General features: G+C 45.9%; 1 protein-coding gene across 4 annotated transcripts in view; it reads right to left on the bottom strand.

Annotated features, from left to right (window-relative positions):
- Window positions 1-6,526: 6,526 nt before the first annotated feature.
- Window positions 6,527-13,200, bottom strand: part of SEMA5B (semaphorin 5B) — a 267,003-nt gene continuing 260,329 nt past the window's right edge. For 3 of the 4 annotated variants that reach the window (XM_063161768.1, XM_063161767.1, XM_063161766.1), the window contains one exon: window positions 6,527-12,805. In XM_063161768.1, coding sequence (XP_063017838.1) covers window positions 12,650-12,805 — 156 coding nt within the window. In that variant the 3' untranslated portion in view covers window positions 6,527-12,649. The remainder of the gene's footprint in view (window positions 12,806-13,200) is intronic. The other variant, XM_063161769.1, reaches the window with a different exon arrangement.

Raw genomic sequence — 13,200 nt, 5'->3', positions numbered from 1 at the left:
GGGCACCTGGGCTGTTTGCACAGGAGGGGTGGCTCCTTCAGCCCACTTGTTCCAGACCCTCATTTTTTCCTTCCTCAAGGATGAGTTTTTGACCTTCATTTTCTGTTTGTGATGGGATTTGTGCCACAGGGACAGCTGTGGTGGTGGCACACGAGTGGAGGTGCTGCTTCTCCAAGGTGCAGCAGGGAAGGCAGGTGGGACTTGCTTTCTGCACTAACAACTTTTCTCTGCAAGGTCTCTCTGCCCAGTGGCTTCCTCCATGGGATTTATCCTCTTGTTGCATCTGGACAGACACTCTGCATTGCTACATGAAGACAATACCAGCAGCAAAACCTTTTTTCTTTACGGGAAGATATTTCCTTCAGGCTGAGGCCACTTCTCCAGCCTTGGTCCACGTGTTTGTCAAAGCCACCACAAGTCCAAGGTCACGTTTTTCTTCTCAGAGGGGATGTGCAGGTTTGTGTGGGGCAAGCCAGGGGGCCTGGGGAAGGGCTGCCAGGGTTGGGGTGCCCACCCATGCCAGGGGAGGGGATGCTCCGTGTCCCTCCCCAGCAGGGACTCCCTGAACGTGCACTATAAACTGGAGCTGTGTCCCTGCCCCTCCCTGCCCACAGCTCCTCTTTCTGCTCTGAGCCAGCCCAGCAGAGCTGCAGGTGTCCCCACGGGCAGGCTGCCATCAGCTCCTGCTCCTGTGGGACAACGAGGCATTTTCCAAACATATCTCTTTTCTCTGCCTGTGATATTTGCTAGATTAACATCTCTTTTCCCCCTACCATGTTTAATGTCTTCCACTGTGCATTTTAGAAATAAGTACTTGATAAGGTCACAAAAACAGCTTTTAATTATGGGACACACCTAACATTTGGGGTTTTTTGAAGTGCATGAACATATGGAGAAGGAAGAGGGTTTTACATGTTGGAGAGCATCTTTGTAAACTATCCTTGACTTGTAAGACTGTTCAGTTTTACTAGAATGTGTATGCATTTTACTTTTGTAATTTTTAAAGTGATTTGATAGAATTTTATTTTAGGGCAAATACTACATTTTGTATGAGATATTCCAATGTGATGTATTTTTATTTTTGAGAAAATAATGTTGAAACCACTATATACTTGTCAATGTAACATACCCACTGTGTAATTTCTATTTAAAACTGGACTCTGACCATGAAGAGTGTGTTGTTTTACGTACTGGCTGTTGCACATTAAATAGGTTACTCGGTTTGCTGCCATCACTGTTCATCACTTCCAAGAAAGCACAAGGGAATAGTTTATTTCTACCATAATGCTGCCAAAACCCACTGCAGATACTGCCATGAAATGGGGGTTGTTTAGTCTAAATCAATGCAGCCTCATCCAATGTCCCAGCCCAGCCAATGAAAGATTTCCATGGCTTTTCCTGAGGCTTTGGAGGGGTGGTCTGGCACTGCGGGTGCACCCCTTGGTACCCTCCAGCAGGGAGGGGAAGGGAGGGGCTGGCAGGGGTGGCAGCCTCTGCAGCCCCACACATCATCACCACTCTGGTTTCACACCGATTCCTCAGGGCTCAGGATGCTGCAGGCCAGTTGATTTTGCTGGCTCCCACCATCACTGTCTCTGTGGGGCTTTTGGAAAGGAGACCCTTCCTAAGAGCCTTCCTTGTGTTTATCCTGTGTTTAATTGAAGCAGACCCAGCCCAGCATCTCTTGATCTGTGTTTATTTTCTAGGACCAACTCTTCAAGAATGGCCTGACTACTTATCAGGGCAAATTTAAAATAGCCTCACATCCTATTAGTGCTGGGAAGAAATCTGTCAACTCTCATGTTGTGGAATATCTGGGCCCCACTATTCTTAGCAACAGTCTCTTTCCAGGCTATATATGGGAGCTTAAAGTGCCTCTAATGACACAGTTCCCAGTTGTATTTATCTTTGCAGTGTTACAGAAATCTCCATCCTTAGGGGGATGAGAACTGAGGATCCGTCTCAGAGCCCTGATGTAGTTCTGTGTGTTGGTGAAGTCCCTGTGCTCGTTCTTTCTCAGGTTTTTTTCCTATTTTCTGTTTTATCTTTGCTGTTGTTGAAGCCTGCTCTTTCCCTGGCACATGAATGACATTTATTCTGTCTTTCCTGAGAGAGTTCTGGGTGCTGGCAGCTCCCTCTGTGACTGTGCTGCAGTTGCACAGGGGGAGCAGCTGGGCTGGGGCCAGCTGGTTGAAAGCTCTTGGTGCTGTGCCCAGATGTGCCCAGATGTGGGTGGGCTCTCAGATACCTCATCTCTAATGGTTGTGGGACCAGCAGAGGCTGTGGAAAAGGTTGGGGGCCCTTGTAAATGCTGGGTCTGTGTGTTTTGGCATCTTTGGGCTGCAGCCAAACACCCAGGATGCTGATGCTGGGAAACATGAGCAGCAGCAGCCCCCAGGCAGGGGTTTCTGCCTTCACCCTCCATCCATGGGTCATGAGCAGCTGCAGGGCTCTGCCTGCTCCAGGAGCATGATTTGGGTTGCATCAGGGACTTGGGACCCAAGGCATTCACCTTTACATATTTTGAGAAGTTTTCAGCATAGGCCTGAGCCTATGGCAAGCACTGCAGTTTGTCCCCCCTTGCACACTCAGTGTGTCAGGAATGGTTTTATCCTGGCTGGGGATCTGGGCTCTGGGCTGGCGTGCAGCAGGGATGCTCAGAGTTTGTACCTGCTCACTCCAGACCCTCCTTGGCTCCAGCAGCTCCTGGCACGGTGGGGCCTGACAGGGACTGAGCTGCTCCCCAGGACAGGCAGCTCTGCCAGGCAGGAGGTTCATCTCCTGCAGTGCCAAAGGAGTGATGGATCAGCAGAAGACAGCAGTAATTGCCAGGAGGCTTTCAGGCAGAAAGCAAGGCTCTCGCTCGAGGACAGGCTGATGTAAGTCAGCATGTAAATTGGGGACAACATAAAAATAATTCCAGCCAAGCTCCTAGGAAGAAACCTATGAACAAAAAAATGTTGTTGCTAAGAAATGTGAAAACAGAAAACAATAATGTGGCTCCTGGCAGGGTAATAAAAGTGTATCAGCGTTGTGCCTGCTCTCCCGTACAGATCGCTTGCTCGTGACAGTAAATTAAGTACTGCCAAAATGGGAAGGGTTTTCTCTGTGGCCATTGATGCTTCACATCATGGAAATATCAAATGTTTCTGATGGCTGTTCATTACCCTGTGCTTGAGAGGGGAGCAATCCTTTGCTGGCTCCATTATTTCCATGACAGCAAGGAAATGACTACGGGGGGTTTAAAAACAGAGGAAAGCAGCAGGGTTGGATGGATGGAGCCTCCACAGCCTGTTGCTGTTCACTGTGCTCCATGTTAACCCTGGCTCTGGGACACACCTCACTGTCCCCAGAGTGATGGAAAGCCCGGACTACTTTTTGCTTTTTTCACAAACTGTGAAGTTTGACCTTGAAAATCTTCAGAGATGTTATTTTGAAGGGTGACAAGGCTGCAGCACAGCTGCTCAGCCAGAAGACACTGCCCACAGCTCCCCCACAGCCAGGAGGAGCTGTGAGTGGTTGCTGGGCTCCAGATCTGCCTCAGCTGCCATGAGGACCCAAAGAGTTGCACCTTCCATACTCTGTAGAGATCCACACCATGGAGCTGACAGATGGATGTGGCTGGTGTGCCGCACAACAACATTTCCTTGTCATCTTAGTAGGTTTAAAAGGAAAACCAGCTGACCTTACACATGTTTGAGTTGCTGTTCCAACTGGAACAAAAAAAGGGTGATAGAACTGCTGGGTCACAAAATAAACCTGGCCTGTGCTCACACTGGGGCAGCAGGAAAAGGTGCAGCCTGCCCAGCTGCCAAGAGCCAGATTTGCATTTCTGTCACACCAGAATCACCTTCACCTGGTTTGGTCCTTACCCCAGAGGAGAAAGGTTTGGTTTGAAGATATTGTTGGCAGCTTGAAGGGCTGAAATCTCTCCAAAGACAGGGAAGTGTGCATGTGGTTGGGTTTTTCCTTTGGGAACAGCTGAACTCTGTCACCTTCTTGATTAATTTGAACCTCAGTTTTTTAAACAGAAAGTGCAATGACAACTCTGTCAGTGTTTTCTTTATGAAGGGACAAAACAAACCATGTCAGAATGCATTTCAGCTGTTAGCAAAACAGTTTGTAATGAGTCTTCAAAGCTTTTGGTAACTGAGTGTGTGGTCTTTTGCACTTGAGGGTTGCCTCTCACACACTGAGGTGCTTGCTCTGTGCTGATCTCTTCAGGATGGCTGCAGTGAGCTGATTTAGGCCAACACAGGGAATGTTGCTGAGCTTGGGGACTGTCCCCCTGCCTGGTCACAGCAGCACAACCACGTGGGCTTTCACAGAGGAGTGAAATGGTTGTGTGGGCAAAGGGAAATTCAGCAGTCAGAGCCAGGCCATGTGATCCCATTGTGGTGGGGGACTGGGGGCACTGATGGGGGTGCTGGGCACCAGCAGCAGTGCTGGGTGTGGAGTAGGGGATTCACTTGAGACCTTTTTCACTGCTGCAGCCTGCCTGCTTTCACAGGAGTGTGTCTGCACAATGCTCTGCCTGGCCACTGCTCCTGGCAGCAAATGAGGCTCAGGTATGAGAGAGTCAGCAGCCTTGCTAAAATCAGGCTGCAGGATGTTTCTTATTTCCATGCTATCTGCACGATGTGGTGCCTGTTCAGAGGAGGAAATTAACTTGCTCTGGATAATGCCTGGGTGCCCAAACACCTCTGCTCAGCTGCTCTGTGGTGGTTACAGCTCGTTCATCCCAGTCTCTGCTCCAGCGTTGTCACGAGCACCGGGGTCACCTGGACTGGGCTGCAGTTCCTGCCCCTCTCACCCCCACAGCACCGAGTGCTGGCAGTGCCCTTGCCCAGGCAACTGCCCCAGCAGCCATGGATATTTCCATCCCTTATCAGAGAAGAAAACACCAGCAAATGGGCTTCATATGGAGGGACAGGGCTGGGACAGGTTTGTCACTGCAGCACCTGGCCCAGCCTGTCCCCAAAGCTGCTCTGTCAGGGAGCTGGGAGGAAACAGTGAGACCAGACTCGAGTCATGAGGAAATTTCTGCTTTTTCCTTTTCCTGCATTTTTAATACCAAACCTCTGAGCACTACCCAAGGCAGGTTGGAGGGGTCTGTGAGGCTGCAGCTGTTGCTGGGTCCCCCAAGCAGCCCCACAGCCTGGCCTGGGTCCCTGCTTTGCCTGTGCTGCTGGGGGTGCTCCCACACCTCATGGAAAACCCACAAGATAATGAAACTTTCTGTTTTTCACACAATTAAGAATTAAAGAGAGAAAAGGGTACAGTTGGGATGAACAGTGAAGGTGAGAGAACAAAATTTACTGACGCTACAAGTGAAGCTGTTATGTTAATGAGTCAAATTAGCAACTAGAAAAAAAATGTGGTGGTAGACAGATTTAAGGGAAATTGGAAATTGGTTCCAACGTAATACTTTGTTCTAATTGTATGCAGAGGTGTCTTGATGCAAAACAAAACTGTTCAAAAATGACCTCCCTGTGTTATCGTGCAAACTAACTGAGAAAAAAAATCCATCTTATTCACAGCAAGTTTGTTTTTACTGTTCTTGTGCCTCTCAATTACTTTTTAATGGTCTGCATTGAAAAGAAATTCCTGTATGCACACTTGAGAATATGAAAACACCCAAATGATAGCTTATGATTTAGTAGGATTAAAGTATTACGTATGCAGGTGTAGCACGTTTCAGGTTATTAGCAATCCAATCTATTTTTTATGACATTATGGTGTAATTTTCTCTATGGAACTTCAATATAAGTCTTAAGCTGTATCGGAACATAAACTAAAATGTTCCTGACTCTGTCACTTTTCATGGTCTTTACTTTGATTAATAAATGCAACAAGAGCTATAACGTTCTTCAACACGAGGCTATGATCATCCTTCAATCAAAATATGTCCCTCAGCTTTTCATAACTTTTTGCATCAATATGTAGGGCTTGAGCAGCAGCAGCATCAGCAGCAGCAGTGACAGGATTTCATTGCAGCTGAGCACACGCAGCTGAAAGGCTCTGCAGAGGATGAATGTATTTTGCTGGCTTGTCACAGAGAGCAGTTGTGCCCTTGGGGGCTCGGTGTCACCTGCAGAGAGCTGAGGAGCACAAGGGAGATGCTCACTGCAGATCTGGACAAGGATTTGGCACCCTGAATTTCATATTCAATCTCACCTCAGTGGGCACTTCACTCAGAAATACCTTCTTTGAAAGGCACACCCCATGTTTGGTTGGAGGTTGTGATGGGGGAAGGGAGCCTTACATCCAGTAACACAATTTGGTGTCCCCAGAGACTGCAACTCATGACAAACACAATTGAGACCTGGGCCTCAGGATGTGGCCAAAGTGCAGACAGGGAGGAAGGATGGATGCTGCAATTCCCCATCCCCAGCTGAGTGGATGTTGCATGGCCACAAAGGTCAGGAGGAAGCTCCTCCTCATTCCTGCTGGCCGATCCTGCCGGAGCCGTCAGGAGCTCCAGATCCGCCACACGTTGGTCACGCAGGAGAAATAACTCACAGGGTTGTCAGGTTGGTCTGTTTTATTTCTGAATTATTCTTTACATTGTACAATATATAAAAATACAGAGTACCCAAAAAAAATTCACAGTGTCTAAAGGCAGTGATAATAGTCTAGGTCACCTTTATGCTAAAGTACCATCAAGTTCGATTGCATAGGAAAGGTGATGTGCCTTCACAACAGAGTCCAATAACACTCTCCAGGTTTTATTGTTTTGGGGCAAGCATTCTGTTTTCACATAATTGTTTCCCATGTATCCAAGATCCAATATTGCATCTGTCACTCTCCCACCTCAACCACAAACTAAATCCTATCATTTCCATCTCACATACCATGCATCCTCCCTAAAGATTCCTCTGTGGGAATGCTCCTAATTAAGCACATGGCTTTTAGGTATGGGCAGGTCTGGATGCTGTCTAAGGAGGGGTGTGGAAAGAAAGCACACTGCTGTGCAGCTGGCTGGCTTTTACATTGTTTGACATTTTGGTACTAATAACATTTTTGCTCCAGTTATTAATGGCCCATCCACGCCGACCTCTGCTTGACTCCGTGGCCTGAGAATCAGCAGCGTCCTGCTGACAGAGGCATCAGCACCAGGGTGCAGTGTTAATGCTTTCATGACCAGATTTGTTTAAAACCCAATAGTGGCAGGGGCCTGCAGAAAGCCAAATGCTGCTCTTACAGCACTGAATCCTCTTGAATAGCAGGGGCGAGTCTGCAGCTGAGGCTGGAGGCAGAATGGAAACAGTAACAGGTTCAAGACCCAAATTTACACCAAATGCTACTGAGCACGAATGTTTGGAGCTGTGTAAATAGTGGGTAGCTCGTTTTGCTCCTCCAGCCAGCATTAATGCGTTATTTTTGCCCAAAGGTTCTAAAGAAGGATTTTCCAGGCAGAAGAGCTGAGACTGGGTAAGTCCCACTGGGACCCAGCTCCAGAGGGGTTTCTGCCCAGTTTTGAAGGTTCTGATAACCAGGAAAAACAAAGCTGGAAACAGAAAGCTCTCTCAGCTACCCCCAAACTGCTCTTGAAGCCACCTGAAGCTTCCTTCTAAAAAGCTTAAGGGAAAGATTCATCTGTTGGGAGTTCAGGCTTTGGTCATGAGGGCATTGAAGGGATTTGTTGGAGAGGAATGAATCCTCCAGACCTGATTTACTGGGTATCTTTCTGCCATGCTCCGAGGGTGCTGTGCCCTGCCGTGTGTGAGGGCTGGCTCAGGGGGGACAGGTGAGGCAGAGCCTTGGCCACGGACACGGAAAGCTCCAGAGACACCCACGGCACCAGGGGCCTCCATGGCCTGGTGGCCTTTTTGGACCCTTCTGAAAAACAAAATATATGGGATCACAGGGCTTCTTTTCCTACACTTCAGATAAAACCTCCTGGTGTGACTGTAAGGCAAGGTTTGCAAAGCTGATCAATAACTCAGAAGGCAGTTACTGACTTCTTTAACATGGAAAATGACATTTTCCCCATTCTAACAGATGATGTCTTTTGCTCTAATGGCACAAGACTTGTTACTCCTACTTGCTATTTTAATTTTCTTTGCACAATTACTCCCTACTTATAATTACAAGAACAATAGAGTGATACACATGAGAAATTTAGGAGGCTTATTATGAAAATATAAACAGTATCAAGTATCTCTTTCTTAATAACTCTTAACCAGAATGATTTAGGGGAGAACCAGCATTTCTAACTAGAAAAATCAATTTATTTTTCAATAAAAAATTATATTTCATTTACCTCAAAAGTGTGTTTTTAAACCTAATGGAAAGGGTAGTAGATTTTTATAGGATTTTTTCTTCAGTTTGTCCCTGTGGAATCTGAATACCAGCACTGCCTTTCTTATTCTAAGTTTCCTCTGCAGGCATTTTGCTAAATATATATATTGCGTGTGTATATATTATAAATATATACCATATCTATCCACTGATAGATGTATACACTGTTACAAAAAGAAGAGTAAGTTGTTACAGAAACTTTACATTTACATTTTTATATATATATTTATAGATATTTATATATATATATATAAAATTCTCCCCCGCTACATTTGGTACAAAGAATAAATCAATCTCAATGGACAGCAGTTTTCTCTCCAGGTGGGCTGAACAGCAGATTATCACCGGAGGCATCAAATTGTCTGCATCAGACACGGGCTCCATTCCTGCTCTCTGCTGATCTCAAAGCAAACACTTCATTTTCTGAACATAAGGCAGTAGGAACAGTGGTGGTTAGACAATAAATGTTTTTCTCCTATATATCTGTACGGGTCATACATTTGAGAGCAGCCCTGGCTCATAAGCTGAACATTCAAGTGCACCTTTAGAGCAACAGCACCTCTTGTGTGAGGGTGTGATCCTCAAGTGGTTTGTCTGTCAGTGAGCTGTGAGTTACTGGCAGCTGCTCAAGGAACACCCGACAGCAAGGGCACACCATGCCTGGATAACAGCAGCAGGCACAGCCCTCAGCTGGGAGAAAGGCAGCCATTTCCATGGAAAAACAGAGAATGGCCTAATTACAGATGTTTCCACTACATACTTGGCTGTAAGATTTCCATCATATTTCATGTCCTGTACACCTGAATCCTATCCAAAGGGTTTGCAGAGACACAGTGTCTCCAGACCTACAGAGGAACCACCCAGGGTTCCTTTTCTCTGCCTTAGAAGTAAAGGAAAAAATATATATAGCATAATGAACTTTCTGGAAAGCAATGGAAATGCTCCCAAAGGAAATGCATTTCCACTCCAGTTTAAGATGGCATTAGGAATAGGAAATTTTAGCATGTTTAACATCCAGCTGCAGGAGCAACTCAAACTTCTACAGATATTACAGACCTGATGCTCAAGGTGCCAAATTACCTGGAGTGCAAGAACATCCCTGCACATCACGTCATTAACCTGCCACACATTGCAGAGCTCATAAAAAATGCAACTCTCACACTGCATTAACATCGTCCTTACAGAACTGCATTCCTCTGCAAACATTAATTGAGTAATACAGTGCTCTGATTTCTTTTTTTTACTCTCTCCTGGATTCTGCTTTCTGCTCGAATGGAGACTACAGCCCCTTGCTGTGATTGCCAATTATATGATAAAGGGCTGAATCCATTTGGATGGCTGATAAGAAAGAATGTCTTGATGAAACTATAACCACATGCACCACCCTCATAGCATCTGCCCTCCAATAGCCTACAAAATATCCACCTCCTGAGCACAATGGCAATAATCACCCATCTTGGTGACTTGAACATTTAAATAATTTCATATGGTACTCTGCAAAAAAGAAATCAGTTTACATCATGTTATTCTGTGAAGCCACAAATGGAAAAAAATTTAAAGGGGAGAGGGGAAAAGAGAAAGGAAAAATAGAAGATTGAGATAATTTCAAGGTTTGACTTGCTTGCATTCCCTCAAACTCCAGCTGCAATCTTGCCACGTGCATGGTAATTGCAGAGTGTATTAATACAGGGAATATTCTGATGGGGAAGCTCAGAGATGGCTTTGATTTTACAATGGCTGAAATGATCTTGGGAGCCAGTGTTTTCTTCTGAATCACATAAATTAAAGCTGGGAAATCCCATCCTGATAGTCTAATGTAATAATTTCCAACCCTTGGGCTACATACTTGTTAGAACTACATTAAGTCAGAATTTTAAATATTGCTGAGGGGCATGTGGAAATTCAGTGAGACACAGTGAACTCCTTATGGCACGAGGCACGAAGTCATCACTCCTCAAATGGGATTTAGGGCCTGGGAAGGGCCTCCCTGAAGGCTGCCTGCCACCAGTGCTACCCTGCTTCCCTGGTGATCCTGCTCTGCTCCAGCTGCTCTTGCCTGGCTGTGCTGCTGAGGGTTCAGGGCTGCTGAACCACTGTGCCAACTTGGAGAGTTGCAGCAGGTGCTCCAGACATTCTGCTAGGTCTGCATCAGCTCCTGACTCCACTGCTTAAAATCTGTTTAAGGGCATCTCTCTCTCTCCCTCTGCCCCATCTATTTCACCTGAGCAGAAACAAGGTGTGCTGCTAAATAAGAAAAGCAGCTGCTGAAAATGGTGGGCACTGCTGAGCCTAAGGTGTCCTTGTGGCAGTGCTAATAACCCCACTTTATTACAAATATCCCTACAGCTTTCAATCACTGCAAACTGAAGTCAAACAAAGTAATTTAAAAATGGGAGGCTATTGTATACTTGCCCTCTGGTCAAACCACCATAACACACAGGCTTGCAGAGTCACGCTGGCTCTCCCTCGCAGGAAAAGCAATATACTTGTCACAAGTAGCACAGGCTTTCTTCATTTCCTACCAGCTGCCTACGTGAAAGAGCTGAGTACACGGCCCAAGCTGGGCTCCCAAACAAGCAACTGCAAAGGAACAGCACCAAGAAACAACCGATGTGGGCTCACAGCGAGATCCGGAACCAAGCGGGGACAGACAGGAGTGCAGGGACAGACCGAGCCGGGCCGGGCACTGCTCGGGGAAGGTGCGGACAACAAAGCCAAGCTCAGGACCACGTGGAGCTCATGCGTATTTCAGGGTCTACTTTTATCTCATGCTCAGTATTGCGACATTCTAAAATACTTAGCATCAGGAGTTCATCATAAATATTTAGAAACACTGAATGGTAACAGCGGTGAACTTGTTCACGTTGCTAACACACTGGATGTAGTTGTACATTAAGCACCAGCAATAAGTTTCCTTTTTGCCAAACAATTATGTCAGACAAACATCTGGTTGTAGACAACATGGCTTCTGCATCAGACTAATACAGTTCTTATAGACACAGTCACACACATACACAAAATTACATTTCAAGGCTGGATATACTGTTTAATAATGCCACCGCTCCAATTTACTTCAATAGCTGCAGCAGCATTTGTTTGTTGGATTGTTTTTTCTCAGAAAAATTAAAGAAATATTGGCAAACAACGAACTTTACTCAGTTGTGTTACTATTTCATAGAGTACTGAGTGGAAGACGCTGTGCAGCAGACTTTCTGGGTCATGTCAGACTATGGAAACATTCCTTAAAAAAATACCTTCCCCCTGCAAAGTCAGAATCACTCATTTTTTGAAAGTATATGAACTAAAACCCAATAATAAAACAAGAGGAAATATTAGCCCAAAGCAAGGTGATTTCCCACAAGAAGAGCATGGCCTCTAAAGTTGCCTCTCCTGGCAGACACAATCAGGATCAAAGCTAGAACAAAAAGAGTTAATACTGTCTCAGAAAAAAAGAAAAAGGAAGAAAGAAAAAAAGCTCTTGTGCGGCAATCATCACATCTCTTTTTCCAGTGATATAAACATCTTTGTTTGTTAGGCACTCCAAGTTCATGTCTCCAATGTTATTCCAACATTTACTTTTCTCAGTGTCTCACTGCCTGTATAATTTTCTTTTAATTAAGACTGGAAACATTCTGGAAAGCTTCTTTGGATAATGCACTTTCTTTGTGTGTTGTTTCTCATCAGCTGAACTGCATATTACCAAAGAAGGCTGCAGAGAGTATTTCCTGTAATATGAAAAGATTCTCTTGAAGATATAGGGAACACTGCCCTAGAAAGTTACTACTTTTTTTTTTCCTCAGAAACATAAAAAATCGAAAATAAAAATTAAAAAAAAAAGGAAAAAGAAAATGTTCATCAAGTTGTTGGTGTGATGGAGTTCTGTTTGGCCCGTCCCATGAGCTGTGTGTCATCTGGCACACCATTGTTGTCCTGGCTCAGGAATGATGCATCCAGCCCTGCTCCAGGAGGCCACCTCTTGCCTTCTTGGAGTGCTCCTGTGTGTTTTGTGCGGCTGCTCAATGGTCACCAAGCCCAGCACACAGCCCCTTCCTCGACAACCTCAGCCTTGGACAGCATGCTGACCTTCCAGCCATAAACAGTTGCAGTAGAAGAGCCATCTCCAGACAAGTATCCACAAAAGCTCTGCAAATGGTCCATTTGAATTCTTGTCCTTGTAAGGAGATGTGCTGTTTACAAGAAACACAATTAACCAAAGGAAAAAAAAAAAAAAAGACCCTACTGTACAATATTTACATCTAGAAGCTGGGCCGGTATTTGGTCCATAAAATCAATTTTAAAAAAAATCATATAGGAAGTAATCCAGTCCCATAGGATCTGTCCATCATCAGCTGTTGGTAAAGGTCCTTCCAGGGGAGGCCTCGGGCCTGTAATCATATTTATTCAGTGTACTGGGGTAATAGGTTGTCGTGTACACATTGGTTTGCTGCAGTGGATAGAAGTTGGTTCTGTCGTCCGGTATCAAGTTGTTCTTGTTAAGTGTCTGTAAAAGAGAAGAGGAGATGACAGGTATGGCCACAGTGCCACACAATTACTCTTTTCTACCTGCAGGCACCTCCCTCTCACCTGCCTGCTCCAGACAGACTCTGCTGCAGCCACCACCACCTTCCCTCCGGCTGGGAGAGCAAGCTGGCGCCTCGCGCTCGCTACGGGCTGGGCTTGGGGACCAGAGCTCCTGCCGGGTGTCCCTCAGCTGCCCTGTGCTCAGCTACTGCTGGGGATGGAGCCAGAGCCCTCTCCAGGGACACTGAGTCTCCTGGTGGATGGCGTGTCTGAACACCACTGTCACGCAAAGCCATGCTGGGCCTACACGAAAGCTGGCGATTAACGGCAGCGCTCAGCTCTAACCTCGTCAAAAATGCTCATGGCTCAGCTCTA

This window comes from Melospiza melodia, chromosome 8 (assembly GCF_035770615.1).
Source record: "Melospiza melodia melodia isolate bMelMel2 chromosome 8, bMelMel2.pri, whole genome shotgun sequence".
Taxonomy (NCBI): Eukaryota; Metazoa; Chordata; class Aves; order Passeriformes; family Passerellidae; genus Melospiza; species Melospiza melodia.
Note: the sequence above shows the minus strand (reverse complement) of the source record. Positions and strands in the feature narration are given on the sequence as shown.